At 42.4% G+C, this 25,047-nt stretch overlaps 1 protein-coding gene across 2 annotated transcripts in view; it reads right to left on the reverse strand.

Annotated features, from left to right (window-relative positions):
- LOC119653402 (unconventional myosin-XV) overlaps positions 1–25,047 on the reverse strand; it is a 179,221-nt gene that overhangs the window by 10,047 nt on the left and 144,127 nt on the right. For both annotated transcript variants that reach the window (XM_038057967.1, XM_038057966.1), the window contains one exon: positions 3,178–3,626. In XM_038057967.1, coding sequence (XP_037913895.1) covers positions 3,178–3,626 — 449 coding nt within the window. The remainder of the gene's footprint in view (positions 1–3,177; positions 3,627–25,047) is intronic.

Consider the following 25,047-nt stretch of genomic DNA (forward strand, 5'->3'; position numbering starts at 1 on the left):
AACCTTGATGTTAATGTCGGACCCGGCCCTGATAGTCTTTCCAACCTCTTCCTGATTAAAATTTCTAAGTTCATCTCCCTTTCTCTTTGCATTATTTTCAATAAGAGCCTCGAAGAGTGTCATTTTCCCAACCTGTGGAAAGAAGCCCTTATTTTTCCCATACACAAAGGCAGTGACCATACTCTTGATGAGAATTACCACCCTATTTTGTTCCTCTTATCCTGCTCCAAGATCATCGAGGGCTACGTCAATGACTGGATGACAACCCATTTCGGCCACCTTATAGCTAAGGAGCAACACGACTTCATAAAACGTTGATCCACTACTACCAATCTTCTGGACTTTACTAACTTTGTGGCCAAATGTCTCAACTCTCAGCAGGAAGTCCACGTCAGGCCCATATAGGGACCTGTGAATAGGGCGGGTTATTGAGGCTATTCAAGAATGTGCAAATAAATAGCAAAGTTCCACAGTTTACAGATATCACAAATTTTTCAAGATGACTTACTATCATAAATGACAATCTTCCAATAGACTAAATCTTATAAGGAACAGCTAGGTCCACAGTGAAATTGAACATTAAACCCAGCAGGGTTGACCACAAAGTCCTCCCCCTACAAAATTGAACTCGAAATATAAAAAGGAGGCTGGATGGGAAAAATCTCAGCCGTAGTTTAGTGAGAGGTGGGTTTAGTGGGTAAAACTACGGAGTGATTAAACCCTGGGGTTACCCCTTCTACCTCTATAAATAAAATATACCATTCGGTATAATAATACCCTAGATGAAGTACCTAAGGAAATCTGGGTATTCCCCGCGTACTGTGCCACACACAAGCTGAACTTCACGAGAAACTTTTGTTGTGGGCTTTCCAACCAAGGTGGAGTGGAAGATCGGCGGCGTGTTGCAAAGCTATAACACAGTATTCTTCACCGACCATTAAAGAAGGTCTGTGCCACTGTCACTGGCGACTGACAAGGGCATAATCTACTCGCACTACTTAGCAATCGCGGACCTTAGATGGCGAAGGCTCACCACCTGTGCCAAATCAAGCAGGATTTGATCCGCTTATAATAAAACCCGATCACGAGAGTTCCTGTGCCAGTCGCGTGCAATTGCATACAAAATTACGCGGTTTGCACGAGGCACCCTATAGGAGCCCATGCCATCCGGTCCGGCATACCCTACCATTCGCATTGCCGAGGCTGCGGAGAAGAGGGGGAAACTCTCATGTACTTCCTTTGCAATTGCCTAGCTCTCGCTCGAGTGGGGACCTCAAAGAGATTTCTAGTTGCGTTTTCAAATGCTTTCGCGAGTTTGGATTTAGCACCAAGCTCGCCAAATACCGTTTGACCTGATGGAAGTAAAAATCAAAAAAAAAAAAATATCTCGGAATCCGGAAGGTTCCTAGGAATAATCAGCTTGAGCTTTCTCCATGGAGTAGCTAGAATTCAAATTGACGAGGATCTATTACAACTTCTACACAATTGAACCTCAATCAACCTGCGACCAATGGGACTAAATAACATTGTGTATTCTAATGCTTTCCTCGGAATTATCCGCCTCTGGATGCCAGCACCCATTAGGAAGTAAATCTACGACATAGTCCAAGGCCAAGGCCTCCCTCCCTAACGGACAAATCACCAACCAGTGTCAATTCGTTGTCCCGATTTTGTGCGGTTTTGCGCCAAGGTCCACCAATTCGATATCCCTAAAAGCTACCTAGCGTCTGCCTCGTCTTCTTTTTCCACCATGGATTTTGCCCTTATGGACTTTTCGGATGGGCTCATCCTCATCCATATGGATTAATTGACCCGCCCACCGTAAACTATTGAGGTCATGGTATCGCTCATAGATTTCGTCGTTATGTAGGCTACGGAATGCGCACTTATCTCCTGAGGAAATAGCTATCCCAGACTATGTTTCACGTCGACATCGTTGGTTAGTAGCTGATTTTGAAAGGATCTAACTATGTCCCAAAGATAATGGACTTGTTGGCCAGAGGCCGTATTATTACATACCGTGGTACAAATCATTAATAACATCATTCATGTGCCACAAGACACGCGAGTAGTTTGATGTTCTAGCCACTACCCCACGCAGCATACGAATTTCAAAGAATCAATAAGGACTTTCTTCGGATGAACCTTTTTATGGATCAGTCGTACTATTACGAGATAGATTCTTTATTCACCAGGACGCATTACCAGAAGCTCTTCATCGAGAAACAACGGGGAACTCTCCGTTCAACTTTAAGGGCTCATCAACGAGAAAGCTAGAGTTTTCTACCACAAATGTCTTCCGGTTTGCTCTAGCGGTTTCACCTGTATCGGCAGGATCGAGGAAACTCTACTTCTATATGACAGTCTTTACGAAAAGTGTATTCAAGCTGGAAGCAAATAGGAAAGAAGTCAAGTTGCGACACGCTGCCCATATTGGACATAACTCCATCAACAGCACGTCCAGTTCAACCCGTGACTCTCTGAACTTCGCGGCAACAAGGACCCTTGCAACAATGAACTGCGCTTCCTCGGATATTCACCTAGCCCTGAACCCTATCAAAATAAGGCTTGAAGCAATGTAGCTAACACAAAGCTAACTTTTCTGATCTTTGATAGTGTGGCCATCGGATACTGACTTTACAGCTCCACCAGTCCAATTCCTAAACTTATGTGCCTTCGCTGTCGGTTCGCCGAAATGAGCTCCAGCTCCCTCCAGGTCTCCCCATGAAGCCTAAACTGTACACGAAGTATTAATGCATCAGCAAGACCACAAAGAGAAAATTCGAGACCAAGGTGAATCTAATTTTATCAATGTCTCTAGTCCGCACCCCCGAGAAAACTCCAGGTTCAGAAGGAATCACCTTAGTTCTTCCTCTTCTTGTCAGGCCTAGAAATAGCCAACCTTAGGTTATTTCATCCAGTATTTAATCGGTCAAATTTTCCGCCGCTTTTGCTATTCAAAGTCAGGAAGGAATAGACGATTGCTCATAAATGGTATCTATCTATCTAGTCTGTAATGATAGTATCGAAAGTCCCACGCAAGATGTCTTCTAGAATGGGCCCTGTACCCTGTACAATACTGCATAGTTAAGGCCTCATTTGCAACCCTCAAAATACCATCGCAGCGAATTTTTACCAAAATTGTTAAGATAAAACCAATAAAAGATAAATACTTACTCATTTCTGAAATGATGCATAGCAAACTGCAATAAGGAATATTTCGTAACAGAAGGTGGAGTGCTCGGCAGCGATTCATCATCATTATCCATCATCTGGTTGGGCTCTGGCTGAAGCATGTGCGAACTCTTGCGATGCTGCGAATGGCTCATCTGTTTTCTCTCCAGATGCGCATCCACCTGATCTGGACTGTTGGTATGACTATTTTGATTCGATCCATTGTGACTATGATGATGGGAATGCTGTTGATGATGATGGTGATGATTGCTAACTATATGTTCCGTCCTTTGGGTGATGTGCTTCTCTGCAATCACCGGGGATGATGGGAGCTGAGCACCAACACCTACTACAGCACCGTCACGTGATGTCTCCAACCGCTCAATTGGTACATTGAGTGTTTGAGCTGCAGCTCGTGCTCCAGATGAAATTGTCGACGTCTTGGATTGAATCTGTTGGGTTGATAGGTGTAAAACGATTAGTTGATGTGAATTAAGTTAATATCAATAAGTTTACGTAACGAGAAGTAATTGCAATCAACCAGTTAAATGCTTTTCATATACAGATACAGGAAGAACAGAAAAGTGAAAGTTTCAGTTTTTGCTTCCTTGTTCAGAGTAAATTAGATAAATATGGAACAGGAACTTAAAACAATCGGAATTGGAATTATGAGTAGTTTAGTGCATTTGGTTATATCAAGCAATCATGTTGCGACTGATTTTCCTGTTTTACCCGACCAGGCGAAGATTCATTCATATGATCCTCTAATTGCCTTCTTCGGATTTCCCTGAAGTAAAATTATGAGCTAAATGAATTATAGCCATACCCGCTGCAACTTCCGGCTATCGAACTGTGACCAGATTAATTTCTGAACGGTGGACTTTTCTTGCTCTATAATACTATCAAATGACCATTGAGAAAGGTCTTACTCTTATTGTTGTCTTTCCTCCTTTTTAGTCCTTATCCCTGGCATTAGCGGTCGATTTAGGTGTTCAGTCTTATCTTTGCTGGCGACTTATCGTCACTGTCAGTTGCATGACCACGCCATCAAGAAATTATCTCTCGAAATTTCTCCATGAAACCAATTATATTAATTGTCAATGTCCTCATTTCGAGCATCATTACAGCGTGTTATGCCAAAATTCTCGCCTGACGCGAGGTGACATTCATTGTCTTTGATGGCCGACCACGACTCGAAACCATTAAGAGTGACTGTGGTGAATGTTAAACTCTGGGGATGTGGAGCATCACTTGTTCTAGGTTGCGCTGATAGATAAAGTAATTTTAAGCACACCTTTGTCTCTAATACTGATCGTTCTGGTTTCATTTGGTCGGTGATTGTAATGAAAATATATCACCCTTACACGAGTATATGATGAGGCAGGTAATCCCACTCCTTGTGAATGACTTCTAAGAAAGAAGTAGAGGATCCCAATATGAATCACGCTAACTAGCGGCAAACTAAAAACATCTTTTTTCGATTCTATATGAGTATTTGTACACGACATGCTAATGTCAAGGCAACAGACAAAACTTTAGCCTTGAATAATCCTCGCAGATATTGCAGCCTGTCGAGGTACGAAGATGAAAGAAAGGAAGGGAAAGAGGAGGATTCCTTCCGGTCCCGAAGGTCTCTCTCTCCTAAAGATACGGTTCTTATTGTACCTCAAAATTCTCTGCGACAGGGACATATATTTCAACTGGCTGCATTCAGTACACAAGCCCTACCTAACCAACTAAGTAGCATCCTGGACTTTGCTACGTCATCCATCCAGCTAGAGCAGTATGCACCCAACTATCCATAACAAGCGAAATTAGTACAGGGAACAGAATGCGACACTGTCGAACTCCCCTTTTGACTTCAAACTCCTCCTAGATTTCACCCCGATGCAACACGTGACATCTGCATCATCATACGGCGCCCTCATAATTATAGTTCATACTTCCCCTCGGAATATAACTCCTAAAGAAAGAACTTCACATGCATTCTCTGCTAATGGAATCGAGAGCTTTCTTGATACCGTTGCGGAGCAGGTAGAGTGAGGATCTCAGCTCAACCAGAGAATCTAGAGCGAAAACTGCCATGTTTTCTGCCAGCACATGTTCTTTTATATACTCTAGTGTAATTTAGCTAAAGCAAATACCCTATTAGTGACAGATGCCCTACCTTGCGATTTTAACGATCATTTCCGTGTTTCATCTGAGATTCAGGTCTTCCGAATAAATGAAAGTAATTCTATAGAAATTCCAACACTACAAAAAACATTTCTGCGGAGAGATTGTATGCCGACGATTTTGTTTGCTTTGACTGCATTAATTTGTGTTGATGATCTGTTATACCTATATAGCTATAAATATATAGTCCATATCTGCATCTTATGGTAGCCAATCCCAACACTTTGCGCGCCTTTGAAACCGTTTCATGCATCAACTTTCAACTCCCCGATATAGCTATACGCCCTACCTCACCATTAGTCCCTGACATCCAAAAAGCTAGAAACATATAGAGCCCTAAAATCTAAATTTCAACCTTAGAGGGGAATTCTTTCTAACAGCCAGGACTTAAAGATAACATTGGCCTGACAGTTCGTCAGGCAATTCAGCAAATTACGCTCCCTCAATTACCTCATTTTGACGTCCCTTCATAATAACATCCTGCAAAATATCAAATATAAGAAGAATCTTCGAGGGAGGCTATTTAGAAGCAGATATTCTCCGCAATCCTCATACCTCCTAGATAATATCCTGTCCCTAAACAGGTCAAATGGCGGGTTGGATTCTGACCCTCTACACCAACCACATCTACAACCGCCTTGCCAATATTGAACTCAATTCAGCCATATACAAGGAGCTTTGCAAAATTTGTCCTCGCCTTGGGAGAACTTCCCAACGTCATCTTATCCCAAAGCATCTTCCCCGCGCAAAGAAGCGAACACAATCGCAGACCACTTCCTCCAAGCACGAAGATGTATCCTTCATCTCCAAGACCAACGTTTTAAAAACGAGGTCAACGAGTCCATCTCCAGCCTCCTCTCACAACCATTCTTCATACCGTGACAAGCTCGCAGGAGCTCCCTGACCCCGAAGAACTTCGTAAAAGTATCTCACCCATCCATTTCTTCAGTCCAAAGACAGTAGCAACTTCCATAGTCGCCTACAAAAATTAGTATGACTCTACCGAATGCCTTCCATCATCCTCAAGAAGTGCGCCTCAAGCATTTTTATCATCCTACCGGCAAACATCAACCACAGTCTCTATAACACTCACTTACCCGTTGGAAGAGTGCTCGTATTGTGCCAATCCTCAAGAAGAACCAAAACCCTCTGAATCCCGATAGTTGCTAGCGTCCCACAAGGATGTGTTTTTTCTGACACCCTCTTCTCTTTGTTCACTGCGAACTCCCTAAATTGCCATCACATCCAAACCCATCCGAATCGTACAATGGGTGCACGACCTGATCCTCTATACTTCCACCACGCGCATTCCGATCGACAAAGCTGGCCTGAACTCTTTTTTAAGATGAGCTCTTCAACTTTTCCAAATGGAAATTATCCTTAGATCCGAAGAAATGCGAAACAATCCTATTCCATGGAAATACCCAATTAATGCAGAAAATATGTCCCTCCAAATTCACTGCACTCCCATCCCAATCGACAAAGAAGTCAACTGTGTTATCTTGAGGTATACATGAACTGTTGTCTGTCCCACGTACCCCACATCATCGCACAAAGCCTAACCTACGCCAACGTCCAGTGCGAAAAACCTTCCCACATCCGCCATCCTATGCAGATCCTCCATCCACAACATCGCCCATCCTGTTTTATAACAATATCTGCGAGAGGAGGTTTCAGTGCCTGGTATGTCCTGATGATAAAATCAGAGCACCAACTAATCAAATCGGAATCTCGCGGTTGAGACCTCACTGGTAGCAGCAAGATAGGTATCGTAATGGCATGTGGATTCAGGTATGAATGAGTATCTGAATCAAATTAGGACGATACATGATTCCTGGTGAGCGCAACGCTGACCACAGTACCTCTTAGTGTACTATTATGGTCCTGAAATGAAGGGCCCCCGCGCATTTAAAGGCCAAATTTGATCATTACTCCTTCATTATTATATAAACTTTACCAAACAACTAATTTCTTCAAATAAAATGGTAACTGGTAGATCAATTGAGCGTTTGACCCACCCCAGCATATTTACTTAATCAACCAACTTGGATCAGTTCACTACCTCAGTGCTTTCTAACCGAATGAGGTCTGGAACCCAGAGTATCCAGACCTCATTGTGCGAGTCAAGCGTATTCAGCCTCTGAAGGCATTCCCATACCAGTTTGGAGTTCACCTGGTTGGACTTAAGTGCTTTCATCGCCGCTTGGCTGTCAGTCAGAATAGTAATGTCGGCCCCTTAACGATCGTTTGAAGGTTGAAGGAGACACATCTGTCACATCTAAATATGCTAGTATGCTTACCCATTGGTACAAGTACCCGTCAGTGTACCAGATAATCAGTTGCTGGTTTAAGATGTATGTCACAGCTATGCTCTCTCATTTTACCCTTTTATTTGAACGTGTTCTGCCCATATTACCACCCATAGGTAATCAGGGCATATGGGGCGCGGAGAAGGGGTAGAGCAGAGAGAGTTTGGAGAGGAGAATGTTGTGGTTCATGGAATCAGAAGATTTAGGAAAATAATTATATTGACGTGCACCTCCAGTCCTGAAGTAAGACAATTAGCAACGAAGTTGACAAAGTTGAGAAGGTTAGATGTAGTAGATCAATGCTTCATAGAGCTATGCTGCTCTTTTACAATGATATTACAGAAGTTAGTGGTCAACCAACCGTTGACGTATCTCTTGAGGAGTTTGAATAGGGCAGGAAACCCATTGGGCCTCATATTGGTGTCGAAATTATCAATAAGGAAAGCAATGAAGGTAGGACCAAGAACACTCTTCAGCTAGAAGAGGCGTAGCGGAGACAGGGGCGAGGAGGTAAATAAAGAAAAGAAGTGAAAACAAAGTAGGCGCCAAGATTGTAGTGAGGGGAGTAGCAGCAAAATCGATGGAAGTAAGGAAAGGTTAAGTGGGATTACGGGAGTAAAGAGTGTAGGGTTGAAATCTCCGCATGTTAGAGCGGCGAAGTTCTATCATTAATTTGGCGATGATAGATATCAGTTATATTTCTGGAAGACACTTCTTCCATAGCGGATCTTTCAGACGAATGTTCTTATGGATTTTTACAGTGCCCTCTCACCCAACTCCTTTGTTCCTGTTATGGCCACTGTCAAATGTAAGATGCTACGTCCAGTGCCCTAAACACTGTTATATACAGATGATATTTTCCTAGTATCTGAAAGCAAGCTAGCCTCGAGCAACTTGTTCAAAAAGGGAATGACCGCCTCATGCAACACGGTCTCAGAATGAAAGTGAAATGTACAGAATTTTCGATGAACGTCCACAATGAGACGAGCACTATCACTGTCAGTGACAACTTCCTGACGCCCTATGTAACTTTCTAATAACGCTGGCCCTTGATCTGGGTTAGTGCATCTGGAATTCCTTGCGAAGGATCCGCTGGCCGACTGGAGATGCGACAAGGGGAGCATCTAGCCGAAGTGTTCAGGTTCAGGTCTATCCCCACCTGTCCTCGATCCATTGTTAGTAGTCACTCGTGCTGTAGCCAGACAATCGGGCTCCTAAGAGTGCCGTGCCTGGGTGATGTATTCGGATTCCCTCCATCCCATCTCTTCAGTGCAACGTGACGGTTCTAGTTGCTCTAGTGGTACCTGGAATGGATCAGCTGTGGTCTGAATCTTCAGAAACACTGGAGGAAATGGTTTCCCAGTAGTCCATCAACTGTGATACCAGGTATCTCTCTTACTACTTGGAACTCATACAGTATTCCCATGTGTAGTTTATTCTTACTTCTGCACCCGTGTCGATGACCAATCCTCACCTCACTTCGTGCCCCTGGGTCTAGAGGGACCCGGACCGATGAAATTGTTTTACGCTATGCACGGGTGTACTTTCCTTTGCAACTTTTGTTGGTCGGATTTGGGGCTTTTAAGCCGACGGAGTTTCCTGATGTTGGGCTTCCCATTTTGCTTTAAATTCGTAATCTTTCATCAAATGTCCCTAAACGTACGCAGAAGTAACAACTCCTTTTTTCTGTCACAGGTTTAGTCACTGCTGGTTCAGGTATGCTGTCCTGTTGCGTTCTCTCTGTTCTGTTATTTTGTTATTTCTAGAGCTACTATCTTGCCTACGGCAAGTTTGAACTTAATGATTTTACTTTTTACATATGGTCCAATATAATGTGTTTTTCGCTTGAAGCGTTTGTCGTATGTAAGCGCTTTTTTGTGACAAAGCACATAGTATATTTTGTAGAGCCCTCTTTGACCATGTTTGTCCACCGCGGTTGGACTGATTTTTTTCCTGCCTGTACTTCTTCTACTTGGATATTGGGGATTGTTCCCTGGAAAATATATAACCCCCAGCGGATAAGCACAGGATGTCCATTGATTGATTCGCTCTCTACGCTGGCTTACTTCGGGATAGTACTACTGCTACTTACCAAAAGTGTCTGAAGCTTTTGCCGTGGATTTTCATATCATAACACTGTCAGGCAATAGTGAATTGTGTTACGCAATTGCTTCACCCTTCAGCATAACCTGGATGAAGTAGCTTTCCACAACTGCTGTTCTTTGTCATCGACGAATCAACGATTGTCTCAACTCTAAAAATTGACCGCAGTGTCATCCGGCCTGTCGCCTTATATGGTTCTGAGTGTTGGCCGACTATAAAAGACAATGAACAGCGCCTCGCGATAATGGAGACAAAGATACTCCGTTGGACCAGTAGCGTAACACGCCATGATTTCATCCGAAATGAGAATATTCGCGGTGGATATGGGGGTGCACCGATCGTGGAAGAATTGCGAAAGACGTTTTCTATGGTATGGTCACACAATTCCGTATTGTTCCGCAAGAATTGATTGTTACAATATATTTTTTCCATTTTGAAAGATTCATGCAATCCACAAAGTATCTACATTGCTCTAATAATAACCAATCGGAAATATCGTATTCACTATTTTGATGTGTTATGGAATTTCTTTGCTATGTTTTGTATTTATCTACGTAAGTTCTGCTATTGTATCTTCCTTGAATTGCACTGTCAGAAATCAATCAACAAATTTTTACTGTATCTGAAAAGTAATTCAATTTGTTGTTGAGAGGCAAAGTAAGCAATGAATATAATGCAAACAAAGGTGGGAAAATACGTATTGCATTAATGTTTTAATTGTATCGATCTGGGCGTTACTTTAATTGTAAACAACACTGGAATACCTTGATACGTCTTTAAGATAAATCATGTATACATCGTTATGTATTGCATGAATGTTCATAGGAGGTTGGGCAACTGCAACAGTGAATAGTCCAATTTACTTGTAATACGTGGGTATTGTTTGCTATTTGAGAAGAATAACAGTGTAAGAGATCTTTTCTAGTGAGTATCTTTTTTTGGTTTATATAGTATCTTCATTTTTCCAGCGTGCTTAGAGGGAACTTGTTTATGAACGGGATCATAAATACAAACAAGTATACCTTTCCATTAAAATGAGTAATAAAGATATGCTTACTGAATATGAATAACTTCATGAAAAGTTTCCGGACCATGCCTTAAATTACGCACTCAATAAATTATATCTCCCCCTTCCCCTAGGTTTTACGTTTTTCAATAAGATAGAGAAAAGTTGAAAAGAAACTAGTCATGAATGGTTCTACACACTTTTCTTCCAAACATTCCATTTCAAGCCAAGCAGTTAGACTTGAAACCATGGATGTAATGATAGAATACGCTTTAATGATTTCCTGTCTACTTTTTGGTAGTTAACACTAACCTCCTGGGGTATATTTTCTCTGGACTGAAGATAATTGTTTAATTGCGCTTCTTACAAAAAAAAAAGCGTTTTACTGAAAATTAATTCAGCAACGACCAGTTCTGTTGATGACAACGTCATTAAATCTTTCCATCTTTTAAGACAAAGAAGAGTCTTGAAAATTGAAAGTAGCCAACAATTGAAGTGGATTTAATCTACCAGAGTCATCTGAACTCATTACAGCCGTGCTAATGCAATTTATCCAGATGAGCACTTGGAGGAACGAAAAGTACCTGGACGTGAAGCTCTGGCCGACATCTAACACTTCTGTGAAAGTTTCGATTAGCGCAGATACATTCAGATATTACAATAATATACCTAGTGCACTTTCATCTCATTATGCGAACTCGCTGACCGTAGCATACGAATAAATCATAAGTGGTTTTTAATGATGATAATATGTTGGGCGTTGAATTCAAGCGACGTAATAATTCGCGCGAATTGAAAAGTTTTGACGCAGTAATGGACCTAGTCGGCAGCTAACAGAAGTATATCAAACCAGACATCACTAACCAGTCTTCACTTTGTGTAATCAATGAACACCCATCTCGCAAGAGCTGGTAATGGTCAATGATTACTCTTTTTCAGCTCCTACTCGAAATTACATTACGTATCTGTTGAAGTATCTCTTTGATATCGTGAATCCAACAGATGCACTATGCATGCATGAATGCTTAACGTAAATATTCGTAAACTCATAAAAAAGTGTTTGTTCAGGAAGCTCTTATTTTCGAGCACACCCCCAGTCCGCGGAAAATCTATCTATGAATAATTTTCGGTGAATAGCAGGAAAAAACAATCTTTTTACACTGATAATTTGAAACTTAATGCAATTTCGTGGAAAATTACGTGGAAAATAATTGCACGTTTTATACGTTCAAATCATAGATAATGGAGGATTGAATAACACCAAAGCATGTGGAAGGCATGCTCAGCTTGTCCATATAAAAATAACATTTTCTAACAAAGAAACGCAACATGGAAAAAGATGTTGAATACCATCAACGCAATAAAAACTTCTTGTTCACTCAATACATGTAAGATACACGCGTCCAAACAGATGACCGGGTCAAATAGATTTATCTTTAGTTTTTTATCAAAAATATATTTTTTTTTCCTCCCTGAATTTCTCTTGAATGTTGTTTTAATTGCAACCTTTGGCATTGAACTTTCGAGGATAGTTTTTTGTGGATTTAATCCTCTAGGGGCATTGGGGACGAAGATGAGTGCCTCACAAAGAAAGAGCCCACTGAGGTAGCAGTTTGTGAGAGAATGAAGGTATCCTCCAGGAACCTCTTTCTATCTACGTCCTCTGCCTTCTGAAAAAATGCGGCAGGACGCATTTGTTTTCTTAGATATTAGCCACACAACGGTGAATGGAAATTGGCGAACGAGAGTAATCCCCCCAAGACTACTGGAGTATCTAGTAGGAACCGATTTGCAGATCCTTAATTTGGGTAATGAACCCACTTTCTTCAACGTGGTCAGGCGAGAGATCATGGACATCACGATGGCATCTCCTGACATCGCGGCTCTGATCGGAGAGTGGGGAGTATCAAACGATATCACACTCTTGGATAACAGACGCATTGATTTCGTGATGGGCATGGATCCACCTCCACCCACTTCATTTCGAAATCCGCGGAAGACAGATTGGGTGATGTATAAAATAGAATTGAGCGCCCGAGTCACGATCCCTGGGTAGCGCATCAAATCCATTGCTGGAATTGAGAAGACAATCCAGAAGATCACAACTAGCATGAGAGAAGCTGTCGAAGAAAGCTGTCCACTCAAGATGCCAAAAAAGGGTAAAACACCATGGTGGAACTCGGATTTGGCAAAACAGAGGAGAACGACAAAGATGCTCCCCAATCGTGCCCTGAAGTCAGGCGCTAACTGGAATCGCTATAAAGAGGCCCAGAAAGCTCTAAACAAGAGCATAAGGTCGGCTAAGCAATTATCATGGAGAAGCTTTTGCGAAGAGACTAACTCTCTTGAGGCAACCTCAAAGCTGAAGCAAATTCTGGTCAAAGAACGCAACCAGAAACTGGGTTATTTGCGTTTACAGAACGGGAGGTACACAGAAAGCGATGAAGAAACGGCAAACCATTTGCTTGAGGTGCACTTCCCAGGCAGCATCCAAAATCTAATCTCCGGGTCAACAGGTGGAATTTGGCATGCAAAGTAGTATCAAAGCAAAGAGTAAAATGGGCATTTAACTCGTGTCATAGATACAAGTCTGCAGATCCGGAGGGCATCATTCCTGCGTTAGTAATAGAGGGAATGGATGCCCAGGGTCTACATATTCAGAATATATATATATTCCACATGCCTAGCATACGCTTATATTCCAATTAAGTGGCGTCATGTGAAGGTGTTATTCATTCCCAAACCAGGGAAACCCGCCTATACAGACTTCCGACCGATCAGTCTAACGTCCTTTCTGCTAGAAGGACTAGGAAGACTAGTAGATCGATTCATAAGAGATACACACATTCCTAAGTGGCCACTTCACCATAGGCAACACGACTACCAGAAGAGCAAATCCACGGAGACAGCACTCCATGATATCACGGCAAAAATTGAAAAGGCGATGTCCGAAAAACAAAACGCCTTAAGCGCATTTATTGACGTTGAAGGGGATTTATTAACTATGCCTCATTAGCAACGATTTGTAACGCGGCAAAACAGCAAGGAATAGATTTGTTCTTAATCAGTTGGATCCTTCACATGCCAAAGTGGTTTGTTGGACAGAAGTCTATTGAGGCAGGATGTCTTAGGAATTACCCACAGGGAGGAGTTCTCTCTCCTCTGTTATGGCTCCCGGTAATGGAGACCGTGCTATGGCTTCCGAAGGACACAAAGATCTTGCACAAACGTTTGCGAATGACCTAGCCGTAATAATCATCGGCACAGGATCAATATCAGAAATCCTGCACATTGTTCTGGTGCTGTATGAATGCGAAAGGTAAGACCTGGGGACTTTCTGGATGTATACATCCATAATAAAACCTATTTTGATATATCCATGCATCGTCTGGTGGCCAAGACTGAACTTTGGTAACAGCAGGAAGCTGCTAACGCAGATTCAGAGACTTGGTTGCCTAACTATTACTGAAGCAATGAGTACTACGCCGATTGTGGCACTTGAAGCTACCCTAAATTTACCCCGATTCACTTGGAGCTGAAAGCCCATTGGGGCGTGGAAAAGTGGCCAATCACACGGTCATGCGTCAATCTGGAAATTCCTTGAAAAACATTCGGGAGCCCTGATGCCGACCGATCATATGGTTTCCAAATTCGTCTTTGAAAAGACATACATTGTTGTAATCACCGAAAGAATATAATGGTCGACAAATGGCCATGAGTCTTTTCAGATTACAGACTTAATAATCTTCACCGATAGGTCAGTCATGAAGGGTGGATCGGGCACAAGGGTGTTCTCGGAGAATCCGATTATAGAACTGGCCCGACCTCTCGGAAAAATGATAATCATATTCCAAGCGGAGATATATGCCATTTCATTGGCAGAAGAAGAATGTCTACGACCAAAGTGGAGGGGACTCAATATTCGAATCTGTTTCGACAGTCGGGCGGCATTATCAGCACTAAATAGCAACGACATATCAAGCCACTTGGTGTGGAGTTGCCATCAGGTGCTGCTGACTGAACGAAACATTCCTGATGCGGGTGCCAGACACCCTAACATCCCTGGTAAAGAGGAGGCTGACAGACTGGCTCGCCGAGGGTGTGGATCCATAATGGTGGGGCCAGAACCAGCTCTTGGAATCCGACCATCTACTGTCAAGTCTACCCTGAAGGGTAAAATTGCAAGGTTTCACGCAGCCGAGTGGAGAAATTTATAATCTTTCAGGCAGCCGAAAATCCTTATGAAAGAGCCTAGGGCCACTAGAGCGGCATTTTTGTTGTCCCTTAAGAAATGGGACATGAAAACCCTAATGGGGTTTCTATCGGGACACTGCTCCTTAAACTACCATATGGAAAAGTTTGGTGTAGTGATTTCGGCTATGTGCAGCTAATGTGAGGAGGAGGAGGAGACGGTCCTGCACTTTTTATGCAGCTGCCCGGCATCCTCAGATCTCAGAAGAAGACATCTTGACAAGGTTTTCTTCAATGAAGAATCTGCACACTCTCTGCCTCTGGAGAATGTTCTCAGATTCGCTAAAGCCTGCCGACACAATAGACGGGAGCCACTGAATAGGCGATTTACGGGGATAGTACAATGGGCCTAATAAGGGCCTGAGTGCTCGGAGCTGTGGCTCCCCCCAGTAAACCAAACTAACTTATCTCTTGGAAAGGAGGTTCAAAATTCCAAGATCACCGAGCGCAAGCTCACAATAGAGTGTGAACGATTACGAGCCTCAAACGCCACTGAATGTGCAAGTGAACTCCTTCATGGAAGAAGGCGATTTTTCGAAATTTAGGAAGATAATAATGAAATTGGTTGAGTGCTGGAGGACGAAAAAAGACGTTCCAATCATCAAACGACAACATAAAAAGGCGATGAGAAGACCTAAGAAACTTTTCGAGAGAATAGCCTCTTGCAAACGATAGTCGGATTTAACTTTACCAACATGAAGAGCGAAAGGCTATGTATTTTGCGTTTGCGAGGCAAATTTATAAATATAAGCCTCATAAATGTTTACGCCCCTACAGAGTTGTTGGAAATACCCGCTTTGCGCGGAAACTGATTCACAAACATACGCGAGCCTCTCGAGACAAGACCACTTTCAACCAAATTGACCACGTGTTGATTGAACGACACCACCTCTCAGCCCTGATGTATGTCAGAACATATAAGGGGCCGATATAGATTCGGACCACTATCTCGTTTACATAGTGCTCCGGGCTCGAATTACAATGCTACCTACAATCCCCTCTGACAATCAGGTGACATAGGGTCAAAGGTCTTACTGTGCAAGACTATCATCTTGCTAGTCCTTATGTATTTCTCAGAGACCTGGGGTCTTAGCAAAAGAAATTGAACTCTTAGCCGCGTTCGAGAAAAGAATCCTGGCCCCTTATATGAGGGTGGACAATTCCTTTGTCTACATAATGACGATATCTAAGAGTGACGCCACGACCGTCTGGTTGTGGATAAAATTCGACATTAAATTCTCTCAAAGGTGTAGTGTCTAACTTAAGACATCCTGCGGAAACCCAAACAAACCGAACTCCAAATATAATGTAGGTAATGTAGCGTCTGCTTACAGAACTGTTATGAGAAATATATATTAAGGAATATAAGGAGCGATGGGATAGGTCAGGACACCAGAGGGTTTTTAGTGTTATCATATTCGTGGACCTCGGGGTAAAACCGGGGTATGTGGAATTCCTTAAAAAGGCTGGCCTACGCCAGATACTTATCGTTATAAAATTGATGACGGTGATGAGAAGGATCGATTATTATCATAAGAGCTTATTGAAGTGGATGAAGTGTTAGACCAAACTATGATACAAAAACGAAGTAAAAAGGATATTTACCGGAAAGAAAAGAACATACATACAAATTATTAATACATAAGGAGTTTTGGATGAGTTACAACTTATGCATAACCAGAAGAACATGCGAGAATACGATGATCAGGCCACGAAGAAGCTATAAAGGGGAAGTTCTTTGGAATCCGACTGGGCCCTCTTCCAGGATATATTAAAAGGGTTCTAAAGCCCTGAATGACTGTGAAGCGATTGTTGGGGTAATCACGGATTTTACAGAAATTATAGAAGCAACGGACTCACAAAAAAGATAGCAAAGTTGCCTTGGAATGATGTTATAGTTCTTGGTCATCAAGTGGGACAATAATCAGTAAAAAACAGAAAGAACAGAGAATAAAACAGAAAAAGAATGAGACGTTGAAATAACATCCTTATTTGACATAAAAGCCCTTTTCCCAAACAAACCGATGTTCCAGGAATGGCTGACCACCTATCAGAAAACAGCACAGTGAAAAGGGAGGGGAGAAATAAGGATGTACAAAAAACGGCCACACCATATACGGGAGAGTCATACTTCAGAGTTAGGAACGAATTGTATACACCAACCTCTGAAGTAGGTCCTTAATAAACTTGGAAGAAACACGAATCCCTGAATGCACTAAACAGACAATGAGGATAGGACATTCAGAAAATTTACAAATTCATCAGATTCAAGAAGAAAGAGATATGAAGATCCTGCGATACCTTCATCAAATTCACAATGAATTTGAAGTCACGGAGGAAGTAAAGTAAGGTAGGCCACAAAAGTGACAGAACTAAGTTTGTTAGTTGAACTCAAAAATGGATTCACGGATCGAAAAACCGCTTTAGACTTGCATTTGAAATCTGACGTGATAAAACTAAACACAAGCAGTATTAAAATGAATGCGGAAACCATATTACTCATGTCAGATGTAATTTATACTTTAAAAACTGGACAGCCCAATTTAACAATACAGCATTACTGTTTCCTATCCCTCAGGTCATGGAAATAACGTCTATTGTAGTCAATCAGTTGTTATAAACCCAAAACATGTAACCGATTTATAAGAGATAAAGATAAAGAAATTAATTTCTGAATAGATATCTGTGTTAATAGAAATGAAAAAATGTTAATATATTTATATTATGCCCATCAAATATATCAATCCGGTACTCAAGTATTCCATACAAATATGTATATGGAACTACCGTATTTAATATCTTAAAAGATGCATACTTCAGATACTTGATTAAAATTGATATAAAATCAAACATGTTAATTTTAGTAAGTTGGGACTAATTAACTCAAAAAAAGGAAGTGAAAACGTTGAGTTAAGTAACGTAATCGATAATTTTACATGAATTGGTACAATGAACATTTCTTTGGATAATTTCGCTTCTTAAATACTGATGAGTCACAATCAAGTTTTATTATTTAATCCAGCAGATGATATTGCTGCTTTTAGTGGGATATATAATTGGAAGTATGTTACCAACGTCTAGGCAGGAAAAAAAAAACAATTTATCTTTTATTTAATGACGACAACTGTGTTTTATAACAATATTAATTTATAAGTAAGTAAGAAAGTGAAATTAATCAGCGGAGGACTTTCTAGATATAATAACACTTAAGGAAATAAAATTGAGGAATTTTAATCGTTCAAATTAAGTAAAATTGAAAATACTGGATGTTGGATTTTATTAAAGAATCAGAATATTCGGGTGGTTGCAATATTTGGATATAAGTCGGAAAACCCAGTCAGATAAATGACTAATAAAATACAGTAAAAAGGAATTGAAAAGCCGATGGAAAGGAAAACTGATGAAAGTGATAATTTTAGCTAAAAGCACTGGGCACTGGCTAACATATGGTATCTCCTCCAAACTAAACAATTAGAGTAGATCAAAATAATTGCGATATATTTCCCTCCAAATATTCCCAACGTATTCCAAACCACATGTGGTAAGAAAAATCAACATTGTAGGCAAAAATCAGCTACCAACACTTTGAATTCACAAAAGAAACATCAAACTCATCGAAAAATTACCATCAATCACGCTAATTGCACTTGATGTAAAATTTAAGACTTTGATTGATGGTTGATCCAATAATGCTAACATACATTGCATTATTGCTGTTTTGAGCAAAAACTGATGAAATTATGGAAGAGAAAAATTGCAAACAGATTATCAGAAAAAAAAAATGTATTTACATAGATAGATAAATCAAAATATCTGTCATTGGCAAACAATCTCATTCAACAGAAATTTTAATATTTAAATTGTGGTTTTACCCTTGTTAGTTTTTATAATATTTAAAGGCAAATTTAAAATTTTTTTATCAGAAAATAATGAAGCTTGGAACATATTTGACCACGTCGGCAAATGACAGTAATGTAGAATGAAAGTAACATTTTTCCTGTCAAAAATTATTTTTCGATGTCATAGTTCACACTTGCGTTTGCCCGACAGGCAAGTTGCTCGTTTCGCCACAACACTCCATCCCCAGCTGAATCCAAAGGGTGGTTCCAGCGAGGAGCCAGGCGCACGGCTTCCTTAACTCGGCTGCCGCAAGTCAAAACCGATGCATCGCGAGCCTCTCGCCCTGGTCGCGTTGTCTTGCTGGACAAGGGGCTTTAGTTGAACTAAGGAGACTCGCTTAACCATGCCTCCGACGTTGTGGCCATAATGATGTTGGTCTCGCTTGAGGCCTTTGAAGGGGCCTTATAAGGTGGCTGCAACGGCTTCCGAGAAGCGCCCATCCTAATTAGGACATCCATACAGGATTCGAGATCCCTGTATACGTCAGCCACGGTTTTAGCGTGGTTGGTGGGTGGTTGTGGCTTCAGCTTTGGCATTGCGTCCTTCAGCAGACGCAACAGACTGATAGCGTTGAGTCCCAACCTGATGTCGAGAACAGGGTCGCTGAGGAGTCTCAGGCTCTCCTCTCCCCGTATACCAGCTATGCGGGACTTGCAGCAAATTCTTCGTGATTGGCAGTTCGAAGGCCAAGGTGGCAGGACCTGCAACCAAGAAGGGCTGTCTTGGGTCATTGTAGTAGCTTTCAGTGTCCTGTGTCTCATTGGACTACGGGTGGTAAACAGTTGTTCGGTGGCGTATAAAGTGGGGGAATTTGCCACCGCGTGAACCTATTGATGATTGTGAGGCAATACCTGAAACCGTGCGAGTCTCGCAAAGAACTAATGATGTCGAAGTGGATAATGTGGAAACGCTTGGTGGACCACGGGAACACTCCTAGCTCTTTCCTCACATGCTTTGTAGTTTTGCACTTCTGGCATACAGTGCACTGTCTGGTCCAAGAATTAATGTCCTTGTTCATGGACGACCAGAAATATTTTGCGGTGACAAACCGATTTGTCGTCCGAATGCCTGGGTGCACCAGATCGTGAACGGCGTGAAATAATTCCTTTCGGAAATCGGCCGGAATATATGGCCTTGATCCTTTGTCTGAGGTCTCGCAATATATGCTGGGTGTTGGGCAGAAGATAGGATACTCCCTAAATGCGTATTTGGAGTTAGAAATCAAGCTCTTAAGAACTGGGTCGTCCTTCTGAACCTCGGCGATTGCCGGAAAATTGATAGTGGGGGGGATCTTGTCATCTGCAGCACGTGACAAAGCGACTGCAACTAGTTCGTCCTTACCGGACATGTGCTGGATGTCCAAAGTGAACTGATTTATGAAGTTTAAATGGCGAAGTTGACGAGGGGATGCTCACAATCGTAAGTGCTGTAGTTCTGTTGAACTGGATTCAATTTTTTGGAAGAGAACCTCAACGGCTGCCAGATTTGGTTTACCTTTTGGTGAAGGGCAGCACCTTCTGCGATGCCCGAGGCATCAGCGAATACGGCTAGGGGCGCATCTAATTGAGGAAATGTCGGAAGTGTAGTGTCCGCTAGCTATCGTTTGGTTAGGTCAATTGCCTGGAGGGCCTCCGCGGACCACGCAATCACGCCTGAGTCTTGGGTCCAGGCAAGTAGGCGTTAAGGATCGCTTGATGTTGTCTGGCTTTGGGAAGAAATGACGATAAAAGTTTAACATGCCCAAAAATCTTCGGAGATCCTTGAATGTTTTAGATTGTGGGGAGTCTGCGATGGTGTAAACCTTTTCTGGATCCGGGTGGATTCTCTCAAGGGAGTATGGACTAAAAACTCCACTCACTGTTGAAGAAGTTTGCATTTTTCATCGTTAAGTACAAAAATGACTGAAACACTGACAGTCGAGCATTTGGCAAGTTTTCGTGAAGACTTGAGCGAGGTTATGGGATCTATAAGAGACCTATTCTGCAGATCCACAAGCAATACATAGTGGCCTAGAGAGTCTGAGGTTAATATGGAACTGCTGATGTCCGTTACAACAAAACACCATGAAAACGTTCGCCGAATTCCTAGACCTACGTCCACTTGCCTGTAGCCGTAAGTGTGTATGGTAAAGAAGTTTGCCGCCGGCAGTCTGAGTTGTTGTGGAATCAGTTTGTGATTACACGATACCGGGAGATCTGAGACGTCTGCGCCTGTGTCAGTCAGGTAATAGCGCTTGCTCAGGGAGATCATATATTGTTAAGCTTGGTGGAGCTGCGTTCTGGGTAGCCGCCGCCAGAAATGTGCGCGGGCTGGTACACTTCTTTACTTTGTCGGCAAAAATGCGGTGATACCAACAAATTGCAGGGCTCGTTGAGATCCCCGACGCGCGACTACCCAATCGCCCATTTCGATTGGTGGACCGCGAACGAGTTCGGGACCTACTATCTAAACGCAAAGCTCCTCCTGCTGCCACCAGCTTAGAGACGGTAGCCGTCAGGGTTGCCACCGTCGGTGAAAATTTTGCCCATTATCTTCCACGATACTTCACTGACCACGGAGCGTGCATGCACCTCGTGGATTTCGTCAACAGTGTTTGTTAACACCTGTAAAGATCAGGAGTTCGCACAGGCCAAAATCAGAAGGCTGCATTTGTAACCCTTATTTCTGGTTAAAACGTGGGGATGCAAATGATGCAGGGGGGGGGGGGATCCGGATCTTTGGGATTCTTAACACAGAGCATTGCATGAGTATAATGATCTGGGCCACATGCTACTAGTACTACCTTTACTGGGGAGGATATAGATGTGCATTATCTGCCTCAATACCCCGTTATCAACATGGAGCGCTCCACCCTAAAGAGGAGGGTCTACCAGTATTTAACGCCTCTGCAATAGCAACAACCGGGGTCAGTCTATCGTTGAGACTGTATACCAGACCGAAACGTAATGATAACTTCATTGGAGAAAACAAGTATTCGTGATCTCATTGGATATTGAAAAGATTTTCTGGATGAGTAGGATGTAATCTTGCCATCAACGTGTACTATACAGGCGATCGAAGAATATGCTAGTCCAGGAGTATGTGCTCACAACCGTTGTTTCGTTTGGAGAAGCTCCGGCTACATTCCTGTCCGTCAGAACGTTGTTGCAGCTTGCAAGAAGATGAGGAAGTGAAGTTTCCACTTGCAGCAAAGGAGTTAAGAACAGATTTTTGTGTCGACAATTTGCTAAGTAGTGTCGGACATGATGCTGAGAAATCCAAGGAAATGGTGTTGCATGAATTCATACAAGACTCAACGATTGACACCCTGGATTTTATATGATACCCTAAGAAGGACGATTTTCGTTCAAAACTATTGAAACAGAACCCTCCAAGGAAGCTGACAAAGAAATGCCTTCTATCAAGTATTGGTGGTATTCTTGGGCCTCTTCAATGGCTCGCACCGTTGACGCAGAAAATGTGGTAGTCAGGAATCGGTTGGGATGAAGTTTCCTTAGATGAGATTTTAACGCAATGGATACGCCTTGAGGAGGAACTACCGATTTTGGAATCTATCGGAATTCCCCGATGAATCTATTATTCTATGGATCATCATTGCGAGCTTCATGGATTTTCTGAGGCTTCCGAGGCAGCATACGCTGCGGTAATATACAGTGAGCTCATCGACTTCAGTGGTAAATCAACTATATCCCTACTCTGCGCCAAGACCCGGGAGAAGCCGCTGAAGGCAAAAGTAACTTTACCTAAAATAGAGCTGAATGGTGCTTTGCTGTTTGCCGAATTAATGCATCTGGGGAGGATGACGTTACTACTAGATGAGTCTACTGTGTATTACTGGTCCGACTCTGGAATCACGTTGGCGTGAATAAGTAAGGAGCTCTCACGACTAGAGTCCTACGTCACAAGCCGGGCTGCTAAGATTTGCAAGCTCAGTTAGCAATCCTGGGTTGGGGGCACTTGCATTCTTTCCTTGACCATGAAGGCTTGCTCAGGGTTGGAGACAGACTGCGGAATGCGGACATACCGATTCTCTTGCCGAGGGATCATTATGTCACCTACCTTATTATACGCGAAGCTCATCGCGATACTTTGCACGGTGGCATTTTCATTGTTTGAAGCTATTTGAGGATGCGGTATTGGATTCTCAACGATTAAAAGGTGATTCACAAAGAGCTGCACAGATGCCTTACATGTGTGAATTATTCGAATCAGTGGAGTCAGCAGTTGATGGGTGATTGGCCTGCAGTCCAAATCTGCAAAACGCCATTTAAAGCGTGTATTTGACGAAACGAAGATTGTACCCATTTTCGAAGAGTTTATTACAATCCCCTGCCAGATCGGGGCATGCTTAAACTCTAGGTCACTCGTTCCGCTTTCTAGCAATCCACTGCAGGTTGGACTCTATGTAGAGGAACAGGAAAAATCGAGGAGGTACTCAACGCCCCGGAAGTAAGTAGACAAAAAAGAAGGTTACTGGGCAAGGTTCTAATCACCCTTTTCGGCATAAAGACATCGATGAACTCTGGCACAACCAGCTCGTGGGACTTCAGATTTTGATACGGAAAAATGTCCTTTTGAACGCTCGGGTTGAGGCATATTATGCAGCGGTCTCTGATCGATTGGGAGAGTTTGGCGGGAAACTAAACTCTGCTATCGAAATAGTCAAGGAAATGAGTGGCTGGTTTCGGCGAGTTGACTCGGCAAGTTTAAGTGCATATTTAACGGCTGTAGATTATTACGACGAGCTGGACACTATGTACTCTAGAATTCTCTCCACGGTCTATGGCCACGGAGACCTCCTGGGTTTAGTAACAAAAAACGCGCTTCCTAAAGCTGTGGATGACGTCCGTAACAAAATTGGACCCTCGTTTGAATTACTACCAATGCCGCTAGAATGCATGCTGTTCCATAGAGAGGACGAGCAAATGAAGATTTTCAGCTTCCTCTGCAAAATTGAACCGTTCACGTTACGACAATTCCCCGAGTTGATGGGGAACGGCAGTATTTGGTTCTTCAGGTCAATGTTCACACGATCGCCGTCGACTACAACCACGAGGATGAGCTCGCGAGTTAATAGTGAACAACAGCTGGCTATATGTCGCGAACGCAGCCGCGACGGTCTCTCTAACATGTAACGGGCAACGCTACGAACTCGCATTAGAAGGTATCGGTATTCTACAGACGGACGGCAGCTGGAGCATCCAGACCAATGGTATACATTTGCGATACACGTTTGCGGAGGCAAGGAAGGTTGTTCCCCCTTCACGATGGCAATGCTACCAGGGAGCCTGAACAAAATACGGATATACAATTCACCCCCCAGCTCACCACCGATTTCAGAAACCGAACATCAAGTGTCCAACAAAACTTAAACTAATAATTCCTCTTTTATTACTCTCCTGGGCTCATACTTCAGGGCAATGCTCCTCTACTAACATTGAACACATTGTCTATGCGGTCGCCTAGGAACAATAAAAACATTCAGTAAAGGAAATAGTTTGAATTTTCCATTTTTGAGTTCTCTGGCTTAGACACATTTAGATGCAACTGAGCTAATCATTCCTAACTGGTTTCCAAATGAATAAATATTGGACATTTTGCCTGGGTTATCAGAGGTCATTAAAAAGAGTTTCTGGCTTAAATCTTTCATTTTGATAGCATGGCTATAGAAACAATTCTGTTAAGCTTAGCAGTGAAACCAAATGCAGGCTCGTACCGTGCTATATAATTTGGTGCGCCGACCATGATGTATTACCGGAAACAGAAATTAGAATATTCACAGAATACTAACCCCCGTAGATGCGTCCTTAGCCCAAAATGTGTAAGTATGATTTTTAAGGGGTTCATTCCGTGTGTTGGATCCGAGGAATCGATTTTTTTGCGTCAGTTGTATCTAGATATAGTGTAGACTATACGGCCAAAGTCATTTTTTGATATTCGGAGTCGTTCAGAAATTACAGTGTTAAACAAGTAAAATGCCACATGCCAGGTTTATGCCGATCGCAATAATAAAGCGCGTATTTATTGGTCCAAATGACGTTCGAATGACCTCGCTAAAATCATAAAAATTGAAGCCAAGAATTTACTTGTGTTTCTTCAAAAAACCTAGGGTTTATGAACTAGGTATAG

Source organism: Hermetia illucens, chromosome 4 (assembly GCF_905115235.1).
Source record: "Hermetia illucens chromosome 4, iHerIll2.2.curated.20191125, whole genome shotgun sequence".
Classification (NCBI taxonomy): domain Eukaryota; kingdom Metazoa; phylum Arthropoda; class Insecta; order Diptera; family Stratiomyidae; genus Hermetia; species Hermetia illucens.